This window comes from Trichosurus vulpecula, chromosome 5, assembly GCF_011100635.1.
Source record: "Trichosurus vulpecula isolate mTriVul1 chromosome 5, mTriVul1.pri, whole genome shotgun sequence".
Lineage (NCBI taxonomy): Eukaryota > Metazoa > Chordata > Mammalia > Diprotodontia > Phalangeridae > Trichosurus > Trichosurus vulpecula.
The window spans coordinates 92,790,274-92,812,092 of record NC_050577.1 but is presented as its reverse complement, the minus strand read 5'-3'; the positions used below and the strand labels follow the sequence as shown (position 1 = coordinate 92,812,092).

At 38.3% G+C, this 21,819-nt stretch overlaps 2 protein-coding genes across 5 annotated transcripts in view; one reads left to right on the top strand and one right to left on the bottom strand.

The window, feature by feature from the left end:
• Nucleotides 1-9,412, top strand: part of GALNT11 (polypeptide N-acetylgalactosaminyltransferase 11) — a 70,311-nt gene extending 60,899 nt beyond the window's left edge. Inside the window, exons 10-12 of the mRNA XM_036761854.1 lie at nucleotides 555-659; nucleotides 8,124-8,261; nucleotides 8,605-9,412. Of these exons, the coding sequence (XP_036617749.1) occupies nucleotides 555-659; nucleotides 8,124-8,261; nucleotides 8,605-8,736 (375 nt within the window). The 3' untranslated portion in view covers nucleotides 8,737-9,412. The remainder of the gene's footprint in view (nucleotides 1-554; nucleotides 660-8,123; nucleotides 8,262-8,604) is intronic.
• Nucleotides 9,413-13,654: 4,242 nt separating this feature from the next.
• Nucleotides 13,655-21,819, bottom strand: part of KMT2C (lysine methyltransferase 2C) — a 297,401-nt gene continuing 289,236 nt past the window's right edge. For all 4 annotated transcript variants that reach the window (XM_036759103.1, XM_036759101.1, XM_036759102.1 and 1 more), the window contains 4 exons: nucleotides 21,346-21,462; nucleotides 20,938-21,011; nucleotides 20,527-20,635; nucleotides 13,655-15,415 (listed from right to left, as the gene is read on the bottom strand). In XM_036759103.1, the coding sequence (XP_036614998.1) occupies nucleotides 15,323-15,415; nucleotides 20,527-20,635; nucleotides 20,938-21,011; nucleotides 21,346-21,462 (393 nt within the window). In that variant the 3' untranslated portion in view covers nucleotides 13,655-15,322. The remainder of the gene's footprint in view (nucleotides 15,416-20,526; nucleotides 20,636-20,937; nucleotides 21,012-21,345; nucleotides 21,463-21,819) is intronic.

Genomic DNA, 21,819 nt, shown 5'->3' with positions numbered 1-21,819 from the left:
TACTTCATATGTCTCCTTTTTTTTCTATCCTGGTACAGTTTGTGGAAGGATTTATACGTGTGGCTGAAGGGAAGAGAGTAGATGAAATTTATTTAGAAGTTTAAAAAGCATTAACAAGCTTCCACACCTATGGCAACTAACATTATGCCCCCTAGAAGCCTGATCTGTTTTCTTGTTAACCTCTGCCTTTTTATTCTGGATCTTTTCACCCTCTTTCCATCTTTATGTGCTAATGGAATCTTGACTCATTCCAAAACCACTGCATCTCTGGCCGTCCTTTCCAGTAATAGTCTTCTTTCTCTGGAAGCTGTGGTCCAGAAGAAGACATAGGAATACTCCTTGTTCCTTACCCTCACATCCAGACTATCCTGCTGCCATTATCACTCAAGACACTTTCCTCTTCTGAGGTTTGATCATATTTATTGCCCTGTCCAGATCCTCTTGTTACATCATCTCCTGGCCTCTTGGTTACCATTAGTCTTCCTCTCTGTCTCTTGCTACCCTAGAGTAATTTTGGGAGACTTCAGTAACAACTCTTTTGTTTTCTTTTATAGCTCTATCACCTTCAAACCAATAAATGTTTGGCTGCTCAGGGTCACCCAAGTCAGAAAGGAGGACTAGTAGTCCTTAAGGTGTGTGATTACAGTGATCCCAATCAGGTGAGTGATGGGTCATCTTTTAATGTATGTGACAGTGCATGCGATACTCCCTCCTAGTTCCCTCTGCCTCTCTACTGAAAGGTGTGAAGTATATTTTGTTATCTCTTTCTTGGGTCATTATTACTTTGTTGTTGTTCAGTTGTTTCAGTGTCCAGTTCTTCATAACTCCATTTGGTGTTTTCTTGGCAAAGATATTGGAGTAGTTTGCCATTTCCTTCTCCAGCTCATTTTACAGATGAGGAAACTGAGGCAAACAGTTAAGTGATTTGTCCAGGGTCACATAGCTAGTAAGTGTCTGAGGCTGCATTTGAACTTGGGAAGATGAGTCTTGCTGACTGCAGGCCCAGTGTTCTATCCATTATACCAACTAACTGCCACTGTCTTTTTTTAGGTAATCATTAAATTAGTAAATCAATTTACAGTTATTAAACAGCTACCATGTTCTGGGAGGAGACATTTACAGCAGGTGGAACCAGGAGAAGACCTATACAAAAGGTGGCATTTGAGCTGGGTTTTCAGGGCATAGAATGAGGAAAGATTACGTTCCAGGCATTTGGAGACAGTCAATACAAAGGCAGAGAAAGGAGGAATAGCAGGAAGGCCTGTTGGGTTGGACCAGAGTTTATGGAGCAGAAAAATGGGAAGCAGGACTGGCAAGGAATCATGGGACTGGGTTATGAAGTTTTTAATGCTAAGCAGAAGTGTTTCTATGGAGCTGCTGGAGTTTATGGAGTTACTCAGTGTGGCTGCTTTTTATATTTTCATTTACGTTGTTATAGTCATAGTGCAGTTATTCTAAGGTTATGCATCTTTCTGCTCTAGCTAATACAAATCTTCCCTTATTTCTTTGAATTCCCATTTATTGTCATATAACAGTATTTCATTACATTCCTATCCTACAGTTTATTTAGCCATATCCATTTCGTTTCCAGTTTGGTGACCAAAAACATTACAGCTATGAATTAATTTGGGTATACATCGAAACTTAGAGCTGTTGGTCTGTGTGGCTGATAGTGGGGTCACTGGGTCAAAGGCACTTGTTTTACATAATTTCAAGTTATCACCCAGAGCACCTGGATCATTTACCAGCTTTACCAGCACTATCTTAGTGTTGTCTGTCTTCCTATAACATTGGCTATTGTTTTTTGTTGTTGTCATTTTTGCAAATTTACAAGTTGTGTAGTAAAACCTCAGGATGGTTTTAATATGTGGCTCTCCTTCAGGATGTGAAGCATGTTTTCATGGTCTTTTGTAATTTGCGATTCTTTTCTAGAAAATTGTCTATCTATCTCCTTTGACCGTTTACCTATTGGGGAATAGCTCTTGTTCTTATGTGTTTGTGTCAGTTCCTTGTAGAGTATGAATATTAGACTTTTGTCAGTGCTCTCAGTGACACTTTGTGCAAAAGAATATTTTCCATTTGACAGTTTCTCTTATTCCCTTTTGCTAGTACAAAATGCCTTTACATTTTGTTCAATCAGAAATTTCTTTTGCCTTTTATAACCACCTCTCTCCTTTGTTTGGTTAAGAATTCACTAACTCTACCACCTCCCCAGCCATAGTAATGACAGATTATCTTCTTCCAGTCTCTGATCTTTTTTTTTTTTTTAAATGAGGTGATCTTTTCTAGTTAAGTTATAGGCCCATTTTGGAGTTATTGTGAGATACGGTTTAAGGCCTAATTTCTGCCAAATCGGTTTACTTTCTACAAGTCAGGGTTAAACCTCATTCACACCTTGATCCTATTGCATTATCCTGCTGGTTGGTCTCCCTGCCACAAGTCTCTCCTCACTGCAGTTCTTCTTCCACTTAGATGTCAAGGTGGTTTTTCTAAAGTGTAGGTCTTGTTCCTATTACCCCTGTGTTCATTGAACTTCATTGGCTCCTTTGTGGCTCTGGGATCAAATAGAGACTTCTGTTTGCTGGAGCGTGGCCTGTTCCTGGCTTTCTTTTTACACTTTACTCTCTTGCAATGATCCACTCATTGAGCTAGTTGCAGTTTGTTGAACGTGGTGCTCCGTGTCCTATTTCTGGGCTTTCTCAGTGGTTGTTCCTTGTGCCTGGAATGCTCTCTTAATTCCCCTTGCTTTCTCCAACACTCAGCTCAACTCCCACCTTCTGCAGGAGGGTTTTCCCACATCCCTCCAATAGCTAATACCTTCTCCCTTTAGATTGCCTCTCATCTATTTTGTATGCATCTTGTATATACCTATTTTTTACAGGTTGTTTTCCCCAGTAGAATTTAAGCTCACCAATTGCAGGACTGTTTTTTTCCTTTCTATGTATCCCTAACACTTAGCACAAGGCCTGGAATACAGTAAGTGATTAATTAATGCTTATTTACTGATTAACTGACTCAGATAATTTATAATCTTAGGTTTAACAAACAGTAGGTTATTTTCTATTGGTTCTCCTTAGTATCATTTATCTAATTTTCTTTTTATTCAAAGTTTTGACAATTATTGTGTTAAAAATACAATTTGAGCTTGTTTATACTTTTTCTTACTTCTCTTGTTGTTGTTCAGTTGTTTCAGTCCTGTCTGACTCTTCATGACTCTGTGGTTTTGTTGGCAGAGATACTGGAGTGGTTTGCCATTTCCTTCTACAGCTCATTTTACACATGGGAAAATTTGAGGCAAAGTTAAATGACTTGCCCAGGGTCTCATAGCTGCCTGCGGCCAGATTTGTACTCAGGAAGATGCATCTTCCTGACCCTAGGGCTGGTGCTCTATCTAATGCACCACCTTAGATGCCACTGTAATAGTTCCACTATTATAGTTTCATGGTCTTACGTCTTCTTGGAACACATTAACTTTTTCTCTAAGAATTTAGATAACTTATCATGCATGTTTAGTACTGGTACCTTTTAGCAAAATGTAGTTTCCATGCTAATCTCTTAGAATTAGGTTTATTTTATCTAAGATCATGATCGCAACCCCTGCCTTTTTTTTTTGACTTCAGCTGAAGCATAATGGATTCTGCTCTAGGCCATTGTTTATCATTGTGTGTCTCAGTTTCAGATGTGCTTCTTGTACACAGCATGTTGTTGGATTCTGGTTTCTAAGCCATTCCACTCTCTGTTTCCACATTGTTGGTGAGTTCATGCCATTCACATCACAATGATGATTGCAATGCATTTTCCCTGAAAGCTATCCTCTTAAACTTTTCCTTTTCTTTTTCTTTCCATTCCCTCTTCTGGAGATTGTTTTGCTTTTCTATCCTCTCTCTTATTTCAGTAGATGGAGCTCTTGACTAGAGGTCATTTATGGCCTAACACACTTACCGGCTCTGTGGCCCTGGGCAGGTCACTTAACCCTTTTGCCTTCATTTTCTCAGCTATAAAATGGGTGTACCAATAGCCTCTTATCTCATAGGGTTGTTGTGATTAAGGGCTTATTAACCCAGTGCCTGGAATATATTAGGTGCTATATAAGTGCTTATTTCCTTCTTCTCCTTTACTGCCTTCCTTCTGGGCAAAATGTTATTTCTGTGCTCATATCTGCCTGTGTGTATTCTTCTTTCCTTTGAATAATTCGGATGAGAATGAGGTTCAGATGTTTCACGACTCCTCCCCTCCACTTGTTCCTCCTTGTTGTATAGACTCATACAAGATCAGCAGAACACAGCAATCCCTCCCAGGCCCTCTGTATAATTAGACTTCCTCTGTGACCCCTGATCACAACAGAATTCTGAGGGAGGGGCTACATGTATCATCTTACCCCTACGAGCATGTAGAGTGTCTAGCCTTCCTTAGACCTTCAGATGTCTCCATCTGTCTCACTAAAACGTCAGACATTTACTGAACTAAGCTTCTCTGGGCTAGAAAAAACGGCAATCAGAATTTGGTTTGGTGCCTTTTCTAGGTCTTTCTATTTTATGAGCATTGTTACATGTATAGTTAAATGGCGACTGAGTAGCATATATGCGATAGGAATGATCATGTGCATTTTCCTCAGAACATGGTTCAGTCCTTGTTTTTGACTAGATTTGTGATATAATTGGCATAAGCAGCTCTCACTAAAGAAACTCCCTCTTTACATACAACTTTTCACAACTACAGAGCAGCCTGGGTCACTGAGTGTTTTAGTGACTTGTCCAGGGTGACAGCATCAGTTTGTGTTAGAGAGAAGACTTGAGCCCAGGTCTTAACTCCAAGTTTAACTTTCAGTTCATGGTACCAAGTTGCTTCTCCCTTAACTCCCATAGCAAAAATAAAAAGAATGTTAAAATCCTTTCAGTATCCATTTGGTTCATAGGGATAGTGACTCCCTAAAGGAAACTACAAAAGCTTGGTTCATCCAGTTCAAATGATCTGACAAAGTGAAAACTAACCGTGCTGTATCTGTTAACTACATCCGATATGGAATATTTGACTCCGTTTTTTATATTCTGCCTCTCTATCAGAGCAGGCAGGGGTTCATTTCTTGGTTTCCTGTAAACAAAATTTTAATTATTTTCATCTTACATTATTGAAATCATGTTCTGCATTGTTATTCTGGCCTTGCTTTCTTTGCTTTGTATTTGAGTTCACATAATCACATTTCTCTAAATTCCTCATATTCCTCCTTCCTAATGGCTCACTAGTCTGTTACATTCATGTAGTCATGATTGGTTCACCCGTTCTCTAGTGGGTACCTACTGTGTGTTTCCATGGCTTTTGCTACAAGAAAAAGTACTTCTCTGACAATTTGGGTTATTTGGGGGACCTTTTTCATAGCACTTCCAGTAGTGACTATTTCCAGTGTTTATCATGTCAGCAAATTTGTTAGGTATGAGAATAAACCTCAGAGTTGTTTTAACTTATATTTCCCCTTTTTGTGATTTAGAGTATCTTATCACATGGTTGTTTATAGTTTGTGTTTTGTATTTTGAAAATTACTTGGCTAACTTTGTTAAGTCCCCATATGTTTCTGATCCACGTGTGGTTTGATGTTGTATGGCACATCAGAGGGTCTTAAGTGCTTGTTCAGTTGGATTGTTTTAGCAGAGACATTGGATGCAAAGACTCTTCTCACTCCTCTTACTGAAATTCAATGATTTGTTTGTGTAAAAGTTTTATAATTGTATATAAGAATTTTCTATTTTATCTTTTGGCTGTACTTCTATCCCTTGTTTAATTATGAACTTATACCCTAGTCATAGCTATGAAAAATAACTCTCTCCTTTAATTTTTTTTTAAAGAAAAATGGGAACATTTCTATTTAGGCTGCTATTTCTATTTGGAACTTATTTTTTGCCCACTTGATTTCTAAGTTTTCTTCTTAAGATAAACATTTATTTTGTGCAATTAAACATTTTCTTTCCCCTCCCACCTCCCAAAAAGAGTAACAAAAATTTTATAAGAAATATACAGTCAAGCAAAACATTAACCCTGTGCTTTCTGTGTATTTAGTTCATAACCTTCCCGTGAGGAGGTAGGTAGCGTTCTTCATTGTCACCGGCTCTTTGAGATGAATCGTGATTGGTCATTGCATCGATCAGAGTTGAAGTCTTTTTAAGTTATTTATTTTTAATGTTACAGTATACATTGTTCTCCTGGCTTTGGTTACCTTGCATCAGCTTTCTAGGTTTCTTTGAAACTATTCCTTCTGTCATTTCTTCTGTGTGCCCATTCCTCAGTAGATGGGCATCCCATTAGTTTCCAGTTCTTTGCCACTACAAAAAGATTTGTCTGCTATAAATATTGTTGTATTCCTTGGTGCTTTTCCTCAGTCAGGTGTGAGCCTATAATTGACATTGCTGGGTCAGAGGGTATGCACGATTTTGTAACTTTTGAGCGTTCCATTAGCATTTTGCCTGGACCAATCCAAGAAAGTGTCAATATACGTGTTTACCCTCAGTCCCTACAATATTTGTCATTTTCCTTTTTTAAGAAACATTTCCAATCTGATGGCTGTGAAGTGGATCCTGAGAATTACTTCACTTTCATTTCTCTAATTATTATGATTTAAAACATTTTAAAAATGAGAGTTTGGATTTCTTTTCTTGAACTGCTTGTTCATAAACATTGACCATTTATAATTTGAGAGTCCTTCTCTGCTTATCCAGCATTTCTTATCCAGTAGGTAGATTTTCCGTGTGTGTGTAAAAATTAGTACCAAATAGTTTGGGTGATTATTGTTTTATGTCTTGTGAGGTCTGGTAAAAGCATGGTTCCACTTATTGCCATTTTTAATGATTTATTTAAAAAATTCTTGACATTTTGCACTTCAGTGAATACTGGTTCTCTCTCTACTACCCCCATCCTACCTGCCGCCCCATGTTCCACAAAGTAAGCCTGGGGTGATTATATTGGTATAATACTAAATCTGTAAATTCATTTAGCTAATATCACTGTTTATTACAATGATCCCACCATGACCAATGGATACTTCAATTCCTTTATGTTTGTAGTATTTTGTACTTCTTTTTATGTAAGCCCTGAATTTCTTGCTAGGTCCATTCCTAGATATTCAGTTCATTTTCTTATTTTGGATGGAATTTGTCATTTCCTCCTAGTTCGGCTGATTTTGTGGATTTTGTTCATACCCTGCTCCTTTATTGATGTTGTAATTGTTTCAGTGTCTCTTTTGATTTTCTAGGATGCTATCTTAGGAAATCATAAGCATGGCATAATTTTGCTTTTTTCACCACTATTTGGAAGATGCTTCTATTTTCCTACTATTTATACCTCTCCCTCTAGCAGCTTGATCAGTCAGCTAACACATAGTTTTTAAGTATCTGCCACGTTAAGAACTTTGGCCTTTATCTGGAAGTGGGAGGGAGTAATTCAGTGTTTTTGAGTGAGAAGCGGTAGAAACATAATTATGCATTTACTTTTTATCAGTGCTAAACAGTGGGGATACAAAGATAGGCAAAAACAATTCCTGCCCTTAATGAGCACACATTCTAGTGTGTGTCAATAATCATATGAGAGGTGAGGAAGAACATTCCATCCTTGAGGGACAGCCAGGATATAAGAGTTACTGATCCTGAAGTAGTCCAGTATAACTGAGTCATACTGTGTGTGGAGAGGAGTACAACAAAGACAACTGAAAAGGTAGGTAGGAAGGGTCCTAGAAGACCTTTAAGTGCTAAATAGAGGACTTTCTATTTGATTGGAAGTAATAGGGAGTTGCCAGAGCTGTGCTTTAAAAAATCATTTTGAGAGAGTAAAGAGGATACTTCAGTTTTCGGGGTGACTGAGAGGTTGGTTATGCCCTTGATGGCAAAATGGAAGTTAGGAATAAGGGAGGGTTTCTAGGGAGAGATGAATTATGCTTTGGGCAGGTTGAGTCGGAGACGTCTGAAAGGTGACTGGTGCCGTGGTACTGTGTGCTCTAAATTAGATCTCATTCCTATTTTCATGGAGGACATTTGAACTGACATAGTCATCCTTATCTTTTGTTGGTAAAAGATAAACATTCTCAAGTAGTGAATTCTTGAATGAGGAACAAACTTAAGTTTTTAATTCTTTGTTTCCAGGTCTGGATTTATAATGAAGAACATGAATTGATTTTAAACAATCTCCTTTGCTTGGATATGTCAGAAACTCGTTCATCTGACCCACCAAGGCTCATGAAGTGCCATGGGTCAGGAGGATCCCAGCAATGGATACTGGGGGTAAGGATCTGGCCTCACTGGGGTCTTAGGGTGTTTTTTGATAGTAGGATAACAATAGCTTTTATTTATTTAGGATTTACAAAGTGCTTTCATCATAGCAACCCCTTAAAATAGATGTTATCATCTTTCTGCCCCACAAGGAAACTGAGGCTAGGGGCCTTTGACTCTGTATTTGTGTAGTCTGTATTTCCAATACTTCTTGAAGTTGGGCCTGCATATCAGGTACTTTAATGTTTATTGACTAGAACCTGAAATGTCATCCCTTTTGAGACAGGCTATTTTGCTTTTCTTCACATGTAGAAGCAAATAATTGGTGCTGTTTCTTCCTACCATTTTCTTTCAGAAAAACAGTCGGCTCTACCAGGTATCAGTTGGGCAGTGCCTGAAGGTGGTTGATCCGTTGAGTCGGAAAGGCTATGTTGCTATGGCAATCTGTGATGGCTCCTCCCCACAGCAGTGGTATTTGGAGAGCTAAGATGAAGACACTGAAGGAGGAAGTCATGGTGCTTTGGGTTCCTCCATGCCTGACTGGAGTGATGCTTCAGAGAGTTGACTGAGGATACAAACCAAGTCCTTAGCTGCTATTCCTGACTTGCACTGTCTTCTAGAGGAATTACTTTATTACTTTCCTCATTTTAACTCTAGAGACTTCTGGGGAGGTGGACAGAAATGAGGAATTGTGTCAAAGGCCAGAGTTCCCTAAGATGCCTGTAGTATATGAAGAAGTGCAATTCAGTAAGAGACAACACATTCTTTTTGAAATATTAATAGAAATTTCCCATTCACAAAGAAAAATTAGGTTTTGGTTTTTAAACTGAGATTTAAAAACAAAAGCCAAGAAAACAGTATGTTTCTTGCTTTCTTTAGAGTCATGCCTCATTTTAGTTGATTTTTAAAAACAATGGTTTTAACTGATCTAGACATAACATGGTTTCTTTTGTTCCTTGGAAAAGTTGATTTTCTAGAGCTGTTTTAAAATTTCTTTCATCATATCTTAGGTAGATAAATTGCTATAGGTGGTTTGAATAACATGTTCTTTTTAACTTCAGTGGCATTTGTAGATCTGTATTTAAAGAGAAAGGTACTATTACCAATTTATTTTGCTTAATTATGATATCTACATTTATAATAAATTTTGTTTATCCATTAGGCTTTTTGTTTGCTCTTATCTTTCCTCCTAGTTCAGGGTTTCTGCATAGTCTGTGTTGCTCAGGCAAGACAAGTAAGAAGCACTTTTTTATAGTCAGTGGCTTAAATGATTTGCTGATTAGTTCACTTTTATTAGAGCCTTAATATACTACTGAAGACAAGATACTGAGTCCCATGGAAGACATTAAGTACAAATTCAGAAATGGTCAAGTTTTATAGAATTCACTTGGGAGCAAATCTGGGTCAAGAGCGTACCCTGGGCCTAGAGCAGCAGTGACAATGGACATTCAGGGAGGTTATAGCTACAGTGCTGCTCATAGTTGTTAAGTACCTAGTTAGAAGAAGTTCTAACTAGTTTTCCTAGCAGCATTCTGCCTGAGCAGTAGTTAAGCATCAATAACAACTGTTCTTGATAGAAAGAGTCTGACATCCTACCTTTGAACACTAACCCTATCTGGGTTATATTTGGCTCAGTAGTATGTTTTCCATTTAAAGGAAGAGAGCCTTCAAATAAATTCTGTCACTTTTACTATCTCTTTGCCAGAAATGTGGGAATTAATTTATGATTATATGTTGACTAAAGACTTATTCAATTCCGTAATTGTCTTTCATAGTATAGGGCAGGTTACCCAATAATAGAAATAGCGCTATGGAAGGAAAACTGGTAAATAGATTCTTCAGGGGTTACTTTTCAAAGATATACCATTGGACTGAGCAGAAGACAGTGCCTTATGGGAGTTTTCAGTGCGAGGTCCAACTAGTGGTCTGTTTCAACAGTAATCCATCCATATGGAGGAGTGAGGTTGGTCATCACATAGCAATATTTAAAGATAAAAGTTGAGAGTAGTGAAACAATCAGTTTCAAAATGTCTTTATAGCTAGGCACCTACCTCTTTTGAAGCACAAGAATGTGTGTTCCAAGCCACCTTCTGGAGGTCCTTTTCTGAAGAAGAGGGTTGGCTAGGATATTCCCTAGTTGGACAATCATATGAAATCACTTTTATCTAGATTTAGTAGAGCTTTCTGGATCATTCATTATAAGATATTTTCATATAATCTTAGAGTGCAGAATTAATTGGAAGTTGCCTTAGGTGTCATTTTATCCAACCTTCTATCTAAAGCAAGAATCCTTTCTGCAACGTAACATAACAGGATTAGTAGCTGACTTCTGTGCTCCAATGATGCATTTCAAAACACTTTGGTAAGTTAAGAAACACGGTCTCTTTCTGCAGGCCTAGATAAGGCTCGCTCATCTCTGATACATCTTCTCTGGGGGCAGCAAACTGAAGAATACTGAAGCCAGCAGAAGGTCCAGTATCCTTTTCAACCTGATTATAGTTTTCTCTTTTTCTTAAAATTTCTTGAAACTATTAGTTTTTAGTAACTCGCCCTGCCGCAAAATGGGAAAAATCAGAAAATACTCCATGGGAGGAGAAATGAAATCCACATATAATCCAAAGTTTTCTCTCTCATTCCTTTCCCACCAAACCAGATATTCATGAGGAGCAGAATGAACAGATTTGAGTTTTAAAGTTTGTACTTTCTCATGCTCAGTGGGGCCCAAAAAGCCCCCCTTTTGATAATGAATGAAACTACACACAGTACAGGAACAGCAGAGTACTGGTGAGGCAGTAGGAAAAAGCTTATCAGACTAAACAAACTGGTAGCTGGCCAGTATGGAGCAGGTGTCAGAACAGGTGAAAGCCCCTTCTCCAGGACTTCCTGTGCTTCATAAAGTGGCGTTCTCATTCTGCGGTCATCTAAAGGGGCACATACCTCATCGTGTCTAAAAGCAGGGATTGATTTATGAAGGAAATGAAAACATTTTGTAAACCTTAGAGAACTGCATAAAATGTCAGTCTTCAGGTGGATTTTTTCCCCCTTGGGAGAAGGGGAACCAGTCTGAATCTGTGATTTGGTATAGGAAATTCCCTGTGAAGGTGCAGATCAGCAATTTATGAGCATCTTTAACTTTCAGCCCACTGAGAGGTGAGAAGACTTGCCCAGGGTCATAAAAACTCAAGTCTCCTTTGGACAGCCAGATGGCACAGAGGACAGAGTGCTGGGCCTGGAGTCAGGAAGACTCATCTTCCTGAGTTCAAATGTGGTCTGAGACACTTACTATCTGGTGACCCAGAGCAAGTCACTTACCCCTGTTTGCCTCAGTTTCCTCATCAAATGAGCTGGGAATGAAATGGCAAACCACTTCAGCATCTTTGCCAAGAAAACCCTAAATGGGGTCACAAAGATTCTTGTCAGACAGGACTGAATAACTGCTTCCTTTATGCCAGGGGCTGGAGATACAAAGATAAACTATAGACCCTGTTCTCAAGCTCACAGTCTAAGGTGGAAGACAATATGCAAACACTATATACAATACAGTTATTTGCAGGGTAAATTGGAAATAATTAAGAGAGGTAAGGCACTTATGGGGGATCAGGAAAGGCTTCCGAAGGTGGGATTTTAATTGGTACTTGAAGGAAGTCAGCAACAGAATTTGAATTCAGATATTCTATGTACTGGACTTTATAACATCACACTGCAGCTTAAAATTTTAATTACGATAATCATATATGCCCTAGGTTACTCTTCAGGATTATAAGTAGCAGAACAGTTGCCAATTTACATAGGTAGAGGGAATTTCTTCACTTAGCACCATATACAAATGAAACCATAGGTCCCAACCAAAAAAATGATCATTATATGGATGGTAGGGGATCTAAATAAATTCAGTTGGAATTTGACTGAGAACCAAAACCAGACTTTAATGTTAATTTTCAGAATCCATGCCAAGGTGTTGATTTTGGCCCACCTAGATGCCTAGCTTCATTGGCACAAAGGGGGAAAGGAAAGAAACATGTTGAGTATTTTCCAAATTTGTTAAAAATCCAATCCTCCTGGATCTTGGAAGCTCTAGGGCCTGTTAAACAGTCTAAAGGAACCCTGCCCAAAGGCTGTTCTGATAGCTTTCAGAGTTCATCCCAGCCTGACTGTCACTCTAGCATGGGATACGTGACCAAAATACTGCTTCTGGTCTGGTTTATTGCTGTTAGCTATTTGCCACAAACACCATTCACCCATTCCCCAGAGGAACATTTTATTTCTTACGCTTGACTGGCAATCTCCTGCATGGCTTAAGATTCTGAGCTGGGGCTTTTGCTAAGCAACACTGAGTCAAAGATTAGGTGAAATGGTTCTCAGAAAGCTGCTGCAGGCTCAGGCCGTGGTCTCATCAGGCTCCACTCCTGCTTGGTCATTTTAATTGCTACTGGTGATTGCCACTGACGAAAAGGACAATTGAATGAAATCCATCTCATAGTGAATAGGCTGGAATTGAGCACAAAGCATCCTAAGGTTTGTTGAGTGGAGCAAAAGAGGAGAATCTTTACTTGGAAAATAGATGCAGAAGACTTAGTGGTACCAAGTTACATCGGTTAGTGAACTGGCTTCAGAGTCAGGAAGACCCAGAATCAAATCCAAACTTAGACATGTAAGTCACTTATTAATAAATATCTCAGTGCTCCCAAGCAGTTCTAATATGTGACTACCATTTCAATGAAATATACCACTCTTCCCCCCACGAAAATGTTTTTTCCCCCAAACTGTTTGCCTGCCCCATTTTCCCAAAAAATAAAGAATTGGGTTCAAATTCAGTAGAGTCTAGTCCACGTAATAGTCAAGAAACTAAAAATAAAAACCTATCAGTTAAATAGACATTCCTAGACTTGAGAAAGGAATAGAAGTTACTGATTTCAAATTCATCTATGAGCAAAATGCCTAAAAAGAAGCAGGGAGGAAAAATGCAAGCTTGGATCTTACTTTTAAAATTCTTTTGAAGGAGAGTACAAGTCTTAGTCTTAGACAATTTGAATCAGTTATCTTTGAAGAGAAAAATGGGGCTGTTTCCACCACCCTAAAGATTACTCTGAAGCTGAACCAGCAAAACATCAGAAGCACTGATAAAGAAGACAGATTTGTGGGATGTCTTCAAAGGGAAATGTGAAGCAGCCATTATAGACGTAAAATATTTTATTTGTAAATGCTGATCCTCTAAATCTGTTTCCACAAATTCCAAAACCCATAACACTCTGTATACTTCAAAAAATTCAAAAATTTTTTTTTTGCCAACATTAGGTACTATTATACAGAACAGAAAAAAAAAATCCCGTAAGACAAATACTGGTAGGATGTTGGAATATTGTACAAGAGAAGAAAAATATTCAAGAAACAATTTCATACAGCTATTTATCAAGAGAAAAATATATACAATTGATTTATTCTGTAAGATAAAAATACATCATGCCATATACATTACAAGTTTAGAACTGTATCACTGATATACTAACAGTTTTACAGTCCATTTTAATTGTGCACACAAAAAAAAACTTCATTTTATACTTAGCCTGTGAAGTGTCAGTACCAGAATTTTAAGTATAAAATAAAAAGCTAACCTGGTTCAAAATGCTGATTAAGTTTCTACAAGCAAACACAAACAGTGTTTATTTTTTTTTTAAAAAAGAAATGTAAACAAAAACAGTCCATACAAACACATCTTTAAATTACATTTTCCAAACCCCTGTTGCCAGAGTCCTGCAGCTGCAAGCATAATTTGTTTTTTTTTTCTTTTAAATGCCTTTTACCTTAAATAGAAAGCTTTGGGCTAAGGTTTTAAACTCCCTTTCTACATGATCCTATTATGTTTACATGATTCACTGTGGTCTGAACCAATGACCTAATCAAAACTACTTTTTTTGCTGGGGGGGAAAAGTTCAGCTTCGGTTGGATTTTTTTTTAAGCAGTTATTCACAGTTATCACAAATTGTAAGCACACACACAAAAAAACCTGACTGAAGTAGGGATGCAACAATATAATATGAAAAAAATTAATCTCAATTACTAAAATATCTAGAAAAGTTGTAGTCATAGTGTGTGAGTGAGCTTGTCTTTCTAACAGCCTTAACGTGTACAAGACAACGACGTACTAATAGGTCACACAGTTAGGCCTCTAGAAAAACAAACCAACAAAAAAAAGCTTTTTTTTTTAACTTGAAATTTTGGTTATTACATAATTGTTATAATGGCATGTTTAGTAACACAAGATCATATTGGAACATCCCTATCAACATTTATAAGCACCCGAGCTGCTGCAGAGCCTGGTAGCATTTGGTCAATAACTATTTTTTATACTGTAATTTTCTTCTCAAAATATTTACACATTTGTACAAAGTAACAGGGTTTGTTAGTTCTGCAGGTAACAGCAGCAGCTTGGCTTTTTTCTAACTTTGTTTTTTAAAAATAGCTTCATTCACTTATTCAATAATAAATACAAAAAGTTTCTCTTATTTTACAGAAATCAAAAACTACAATAAACTGACTCATGGAATCAAGTATTTTAAATGTATTTTAGTGCAAGTTATTATCCCTTAGCTCTATCCCTAAGGAAGTCATTTCAGTACATTCCTTGTTCAGTGGTGTCTACTTTATTTAAAATTTTCTTTTAATTAGAGGGCCTGCCCCTTTATCAAATAAGGCTGTGGCCAGCACTTTGGACATCTCCCTTTCGCTGGTGATTTCAGTCTTACATTCATAGGAGGGCCCCCCCCCCTCCTACCTCTCCCCTGCCACGAAGCAGGGCAGCCATCGGCTCTTTACCCCAGTCAAAGTTTCTCCTCAAGAAGCTCAAAAGCAAAGGTGCTGGACCATCTGTAGTTTAGCTTTGGGAAGTCTGCTTGAGCCAGCTTCCTTCTGGTGCTTCTTAACCCAAGGACTGTAGGAAGCACAACTCCCAGTAGCCATTTTAAATCATACAACAAACAAACATAAAAAACCTTTTCTGTTCACAAAATTCAATTGTGTGTTGAATCATGTCTTCCTAGGGTCAAGCAGCCCTCTGAGATAGCAAGGAATGCATTCTAGTTCATCCATTTTCGGCAGTTTACAGCTCCACAGTGACATGGAATCTTGTGCTGGTCATCTTCAAAATCAAACTTATAATCATAACAAAGCTGCCCAGGAGAAAGAGAGTGTAAGAAATCATCATTATAAGTAAGGGTACCCCTCACCCCAAAGTCAAATAAAACATAGAAGAAAGCATTGTTTAAGACTTGCTCCTTTGGGCTTCTCTTTGATATGTTTCTATGGAAACCTTGAAAAGGAACACAGAAAACTGACTCAACCAGATCTGATTTTGAAGGAGCTGGATCTAGGAATATCCCCTCTCCCCAAGGCACTGATTCAACATTTCTCAAGCCAGGATTTCTTAATTTGCAGGACTGGCCTTTTGTACAAACTTGTCTATGGATAGATGTGTTCTTAGTATCACTAGTTTTTGAGACTAGAAGATGGGTTTCCTTCTGTTAACACGGATTTTACTCTAACATTCAGGTCTTCAGATACTGACAATGACTTTGAAATATAACTTTCTAGGGTGACAATGAAATTGTGTGAATTTTGTCTAGATGATATTTATAATGTAGAGCAGTGATGTCAAAGTCAAATATAAACAGGGCCACTTCATAAGGATCCCTGCCAGCTACAGTTGCTATAAGCCTTCTTGGGTTTGACACCTCTGATGTGGAGGAAACAAGAAAGCAGATTTAATTCTGGCCTCAAGAAAGAACTGGTTGGTGATAGAGGAATTGTGGGGAAAAGTGATCAGATAATCTTGGAGTTAGCGATATCCATAGATTTTTATGAAAGCAAATTTTAGAATGTTCAGAGAACATAGGGTAGAGGATGATCCTGTTGCCACGGTCCCAAAAAAACATGGTTTAAGAGGGATGGGAGGCAATAAAAAAAATCTTAGCTAAAAAGAAAGTAAATAGAGAATTTGCCTCAGAGATAGGGCAGACCAAGGTTGAAGTCTTCTCTCTACCCAACACAGGCTGGGTCAGTGACCTGGGGGAGGTAGTAACAAGACCTCTTTGCCCCCAAGCAACTCTCTAGCTGGTACTAATCTTCATTACTAAAGGAACTTCCACTCCAGCAGCTCCCCAAACCCAAGAAATTAATTCATCCAATAAACATTTGCTAAGTGCCAGGCACAAAAGAGAAAAAATTTACTCCTTGCCCTAAAGGAGCTTACAATCAAATTACAGGTTTAGTTTAGTTTTTTTTTTTTAAATCGAAAAAGTTATGTTTAGAATAAGAACAAAGAAAGGTTCAGTCAGGTGCTTGGATGCAGAAAGCTGAGATTTCTAAAAGGAAGAGGGAGCAGTGCAGAAATATGCTTGAAGGCACCTAGCAGGGAGGAACAAGTTGGCAGTTTGGCTGAAAACTTCATGTGAACCAACTCTAGAAAGATGATTGGTTCTGTCTGGTCCTTCATTAGTACCAAAATGACATCACTGTGTTGGAGTCAAGATACAAGGTGTTTGACCGTGGCTGATCAGATCAACGGAGCTCACAAGGCTCTAGAAAGGTGGGGAGGAGCCAGATGATGAAGCTCTTTAAATTAAAGGCTAAGGGGCTAGTGTTTTATCCTTGAAGCAAAACGGAGCCCCTGAAGATTCTTGAGCAGGGCCTGTGTGGAAGATGTATTAGTGAGGGGAGGGTCTGGAAACAGGCATCGGTGAGGCTGCTGCAGTAGTCTAGACAAAGCTAAAACTTGGATCATCCCTATCATAGGCCATCTCTTCATGCTCCTGAGTTCCTCAATGCTGGTAGAAGAAGTTGTATCACTCCACCCGACTTCTCTTCAGGGGCTGTTTGATGCCTTTCCTGCCCTCCTCAAAGCCCCACCACATCCCTACATCCACATCTCCTTCATAGGCTCTTTCCTCCAATTTTACTTGGAAAAGAGGTGATGGGTCAGGAGCTCTCTTCCTCCTACTCTGTCCCTCAGCACCCTTTAACATCTTCATTGATATGCTCCATCTGTATTCCTTCCTCTGAGTTAGAGGGGGCCTTTCTCCTGTGCCCTCAATCCTGTCCCTTCCTGTATCCCGAGGAATTGACCCTAATATTCAGTTCTTCTCTTTTTCATGTTCCATCTCTCTCCATGGTTCCCTGATGCCTATAAGCATATTCAGGTCTACATCATCTTAAAAAAAAAAAGCCTCACTTTATCCTGTAATTGTCTTAAGCTTTTTGTCTTACAGTGCTGCCACCCCCTCTTGGCTTTCAAAGAATTACCTATTCTGACTGCTTTTCCCATGTTAATTTTTGGGAATTTTGCTTTTGAACTCACACTCACCAGTCCTCTCTTGAACACTCTTTCCTCCCTTGGCTTCTATGACAATGCTCCCTCACAAGTCCCTTACTTGTCGACTGCTCAGTATCCTTTGTTGGTCTTTATATACCCTCTGGCCCTTATCACGGGTGTTTTCCCCAAGCTGTCATAGATCTCCTGGTACACTTGCTCTCTTGGAGATTTCAGCTCCCACAGATTCAAGCATTATGCCCCTGCAAATATGCATATACTAAACGACCTATTTATACACACACATTATATATTATATAATATTAAACATATGTTTTGTAACATTCTCCAAAATCCACATAGGCCTAATCTGAACTCCAGCAGAGCACTGTCACATGTCTGCTGGGATAAATTCTGGATATCTAGAGCTCCACATGTATAAAAAAGAATTCATTATTCCTCCTGCCCTGCCCTTCCTCCAGTATTTCCTTTCTCTTGCTCCTTTCTGTCTTACTGAAGAAATTATGAGCCTTACAGCCATCCTTAACCCTCTCCCTCATCTCCTTAAATGAATTCAGGCCATTTCTACCTATGTAACATTGCCATGTTTTCCCTTCTCTCTACTCATAAGAAACAGTTTATTCCTCTTCCTAAAGCATAGGTCTAACAATTACTACTTCTCTGAAGTGGGTCTCCATTGCTTATAGGGTTAAATACAAACTTCTTAACCTGAACTTTAAGGCCCTCTACTGTCTAGGTACCACCACCTTTTCCAGGCTCATTTTTCTACTATTTCTCTTAAGGATTTCTATGTACAAACCAAATGAGAAAATTAATGATTCCCTGCCTTACTGCATTCACACGAGTTCTCCTGTAGGACTAGGATTCCTGAATTCCTGTAGGACTCTTGAATCCTTGTCTTCCTTTAAAGCTCAGTTCAGGTACCGCCTCCTTCCTCTAATCTTCTCTGTTAAAACACCTCAATTTTTCTGATACTATTCTTTTTTAGGTACAGGAAAATGTGGAGAAGGGGTTGATTGGATGGAGGATGGCAAGGTGGTGGGGGAAAGAGAAGGCTTCATTTCTGGCATGTTGAGTTCAAGATGCCTATGGACATGTGAGTAGTGATGACTAGAGTTCAAGAAAGACTTTGGGGCTAATGATATAGATTTGGGAGCCACTGGTACAGACATACTGAACCTGTGACTGATGAGATCACACACACACACACACACACACGTGTATAGACAAGGTTCCAGGACAGAGATGGGGGTAGGGGGGCAGATGGGACATACTGTACTCTAAGAATGATGAATCTCTGTCTACTTATAGGGACATCTCCACTCTGGTTCTGGCCCTGTCCTATTCCATATTTTCATTAAGTGAGTGAAGATAGTGGAGCATGTCTATCTAATCTATGGATGACATTTAGCTAGGAAGAAAAATTACTAAGGAATATTGCTGACTCAGACTTAAAAGACCATCAATCTAGATGAAACAATGGTCCAGAATTCACAAAATCAAAGTTAAATAGGATAATGTAAGAAGCTAAATGTAAAATCCATCAAGGAAGTTTAAAACAAATTACCCAAGTACAGGACAGGGGAAAACCTATTTTGACAGCACTTTGTATGGAAAAACAACTGAATTCTGAGCACAAACTTAGTGGGTCACAAGTATGATGATGGCTGCATACAAGAAAAGAGGGGGAAAAATGGCAATTGAAATTTTGACACGGACACAAGATGTAACAGGTGAGAACTGGCCTATGCCTAGAGCGGGATATAAATTGTAGTCCTAAGACCTGAAGACAAGTCATTTAATATAAATCTCAGTTTTCTCATTTGTAAAATAGGGATCCAAACAGTTGCATCACTAACACCTTACACAACTACTGTGAGGAAGGCAGTTCTCAAACTGTAAAGTCATATGTAAATATAAATATCATTATTTGTATTAACTGAAGTATAGTGTTGTCCAGATCATAAAAGGCGCAGCCTACTCTACTCCTCACCAGAGAGACTACATCTCATGTTCAATACATTTAAAATAGGAATCTGACAGATTTGGAAGGGGAACAGTCAGAATGATAAGACATCTATAATTCAAACAATATGAAGAATAAATGGAGGACATGGGGATATTACACAGCAGTTGCCAAGGACTATTTAATGAACTAATATGTGAAGAGGAATCAGAGTTGTTTGTTGTTGTAGAAACTAGAATTGGGACCAAATGGCAGAAATTATAGGGAAGCAGATTTTAACTCAATATAGGAAAGGAAAACTCCAGAATTAAAGCTTCCCAAGAAGTTTAATAGGCTGTAAGATCCCTGCAGATGATCACCAGTTTGTTGTGGTATGGTATGGTATGGTATGGTATGGTATCGTTGTGGTGTGGTGTGGTGTGGTGTGGTGTGTGTGTGTGTGTGTGTGTTGCACCACAAAGTTCCAAAGCAGATTCCAATTTTAATATTATATTGTATTCAGTGGTAGTTTCTGATATCTAAGATAGAAAAAATTACAAAAGTCTTTGTGTTTATAAAAAAACAAGGTACCAGTTTTGTGCATGTGGCTAAATGATGTTGTCTGTTCAAAAACAAATAATTTGCAAAACTTTATGTTCCCTTTACTCATATACTCCCTTCCCTAGAGACTATTTTATAAAGAACCATTGCCACAGCATTATGGGAAGCTCTGCGCTTCTTAGAATTATAGCCATGTTAAAGGAGAGCGTAAAAAAGGCAGAGGACAACTGATCCCATTTTAAGAATTCATTATCAGCTCCTCAGGGCTCTCTCTACTACCCATAATTCCATCAAAAACTCTTATTAACATCTTGGGATGACCTGACCCATTTAGTAGCATAAATATTTTTTTTTGATGAATTCAATTTCCTCAGGCAAAATTTGTCAAGGCCTTTTGCACAATAATAATTTTCTTAAAGAAAAATCCCAATATCCCCTCAATTACTTACTTCTTCCCCCTTCTGGATTCTCCGATTTGAACTAATGATGATTTTATGTCCTCTTTCAAATGTCACCACCTCAGCCACACAATTAGGTGCACATGAATGGTTGATATACCTGCAAAATCATCATTTTGGAAAGGATTTCTTTATTCTAAGTGATTATAGAAAGATTAAAAAAAACCTCAATTTCTATTAAGAGGAAAATCCCTAACTCTTCTTCTTTCAACCCTTACCTTGAAAAACTGCAAATAACTTACATAAATTTACAAGATTTGTTTTTTGTATGATTTATCTGTCCTTAGACTAACTAGAGAAATCCTTAACAGCATCACACTACTCAAATCCTTCTTCAATTTCTCCTTTGCTATTATGTGAACAACTCAGGGAAAGAACGTAACCCTTTCTAGGGTCACCTACCTTGCAGGCCCTCCTGTCAGTGTGGCATCAATGACATGATCGTTATCAATGCGGAACATGTACACGCCCCGATTCTAAAAGAGGGGAGAGAAATGAGTATTTGGTGTCACTTTCCCCAACAAGAAGCCTTCAGCAATCACCCACCTACAACAGGACACTCTTTACTAGACTTATACTTCAATCTGCACATCTCACTGGCCAATCACTTCCATATTACAAATGCTAACTCTGGTAAAGATACATGTAACATTGTGTGACTATCTACAAAAAAGGGAGGATGGGAAGAGAGAAGGTACAACCATTTTACTCAATGTTGATTGAACAAGATGACCAGATTTGGTCACAATGGAAGCTTGTATCAGTTTGAGTACAATAAGATTTGCAAGCACGTACAGAGAACAGACCTACCTGAGACTCATAAAGTTTTTCTTTTCTGTTTGCTACTTCATTTCGGATGATGGTTCCGATGTATTCAATGACCATGGTGTGCTTTTCAATGTCTCTAGCAGCATATAAGCCTAGTCCCTGTAAAAGAAGATGAAATTCAGAACTGCATCAAGAACATCAATTGTATGTGGATTAAAAAAAAAACAACATACCTAAAATATCAACTAGACTCTAATAGTTTTTTCACTGTATATGCTATAGTTTGAAATTCATGAACTCATTACTCTCCTTGGACTATTCAAAGACTTTTTCCATATACTTCTACTAAAACCATCACAATCTGTATATAATCTTTTTACATTCCACCATCGTTACCCTGACTTTGTCCCTTCATATCATAATGAATTCACTTTCATTTTTTTGTATATAGCATTCTAAGTCTTCAACAAGGTTGCTTAAAGGTATACCTACATACAGTGCAGATTCCTAGAGAAG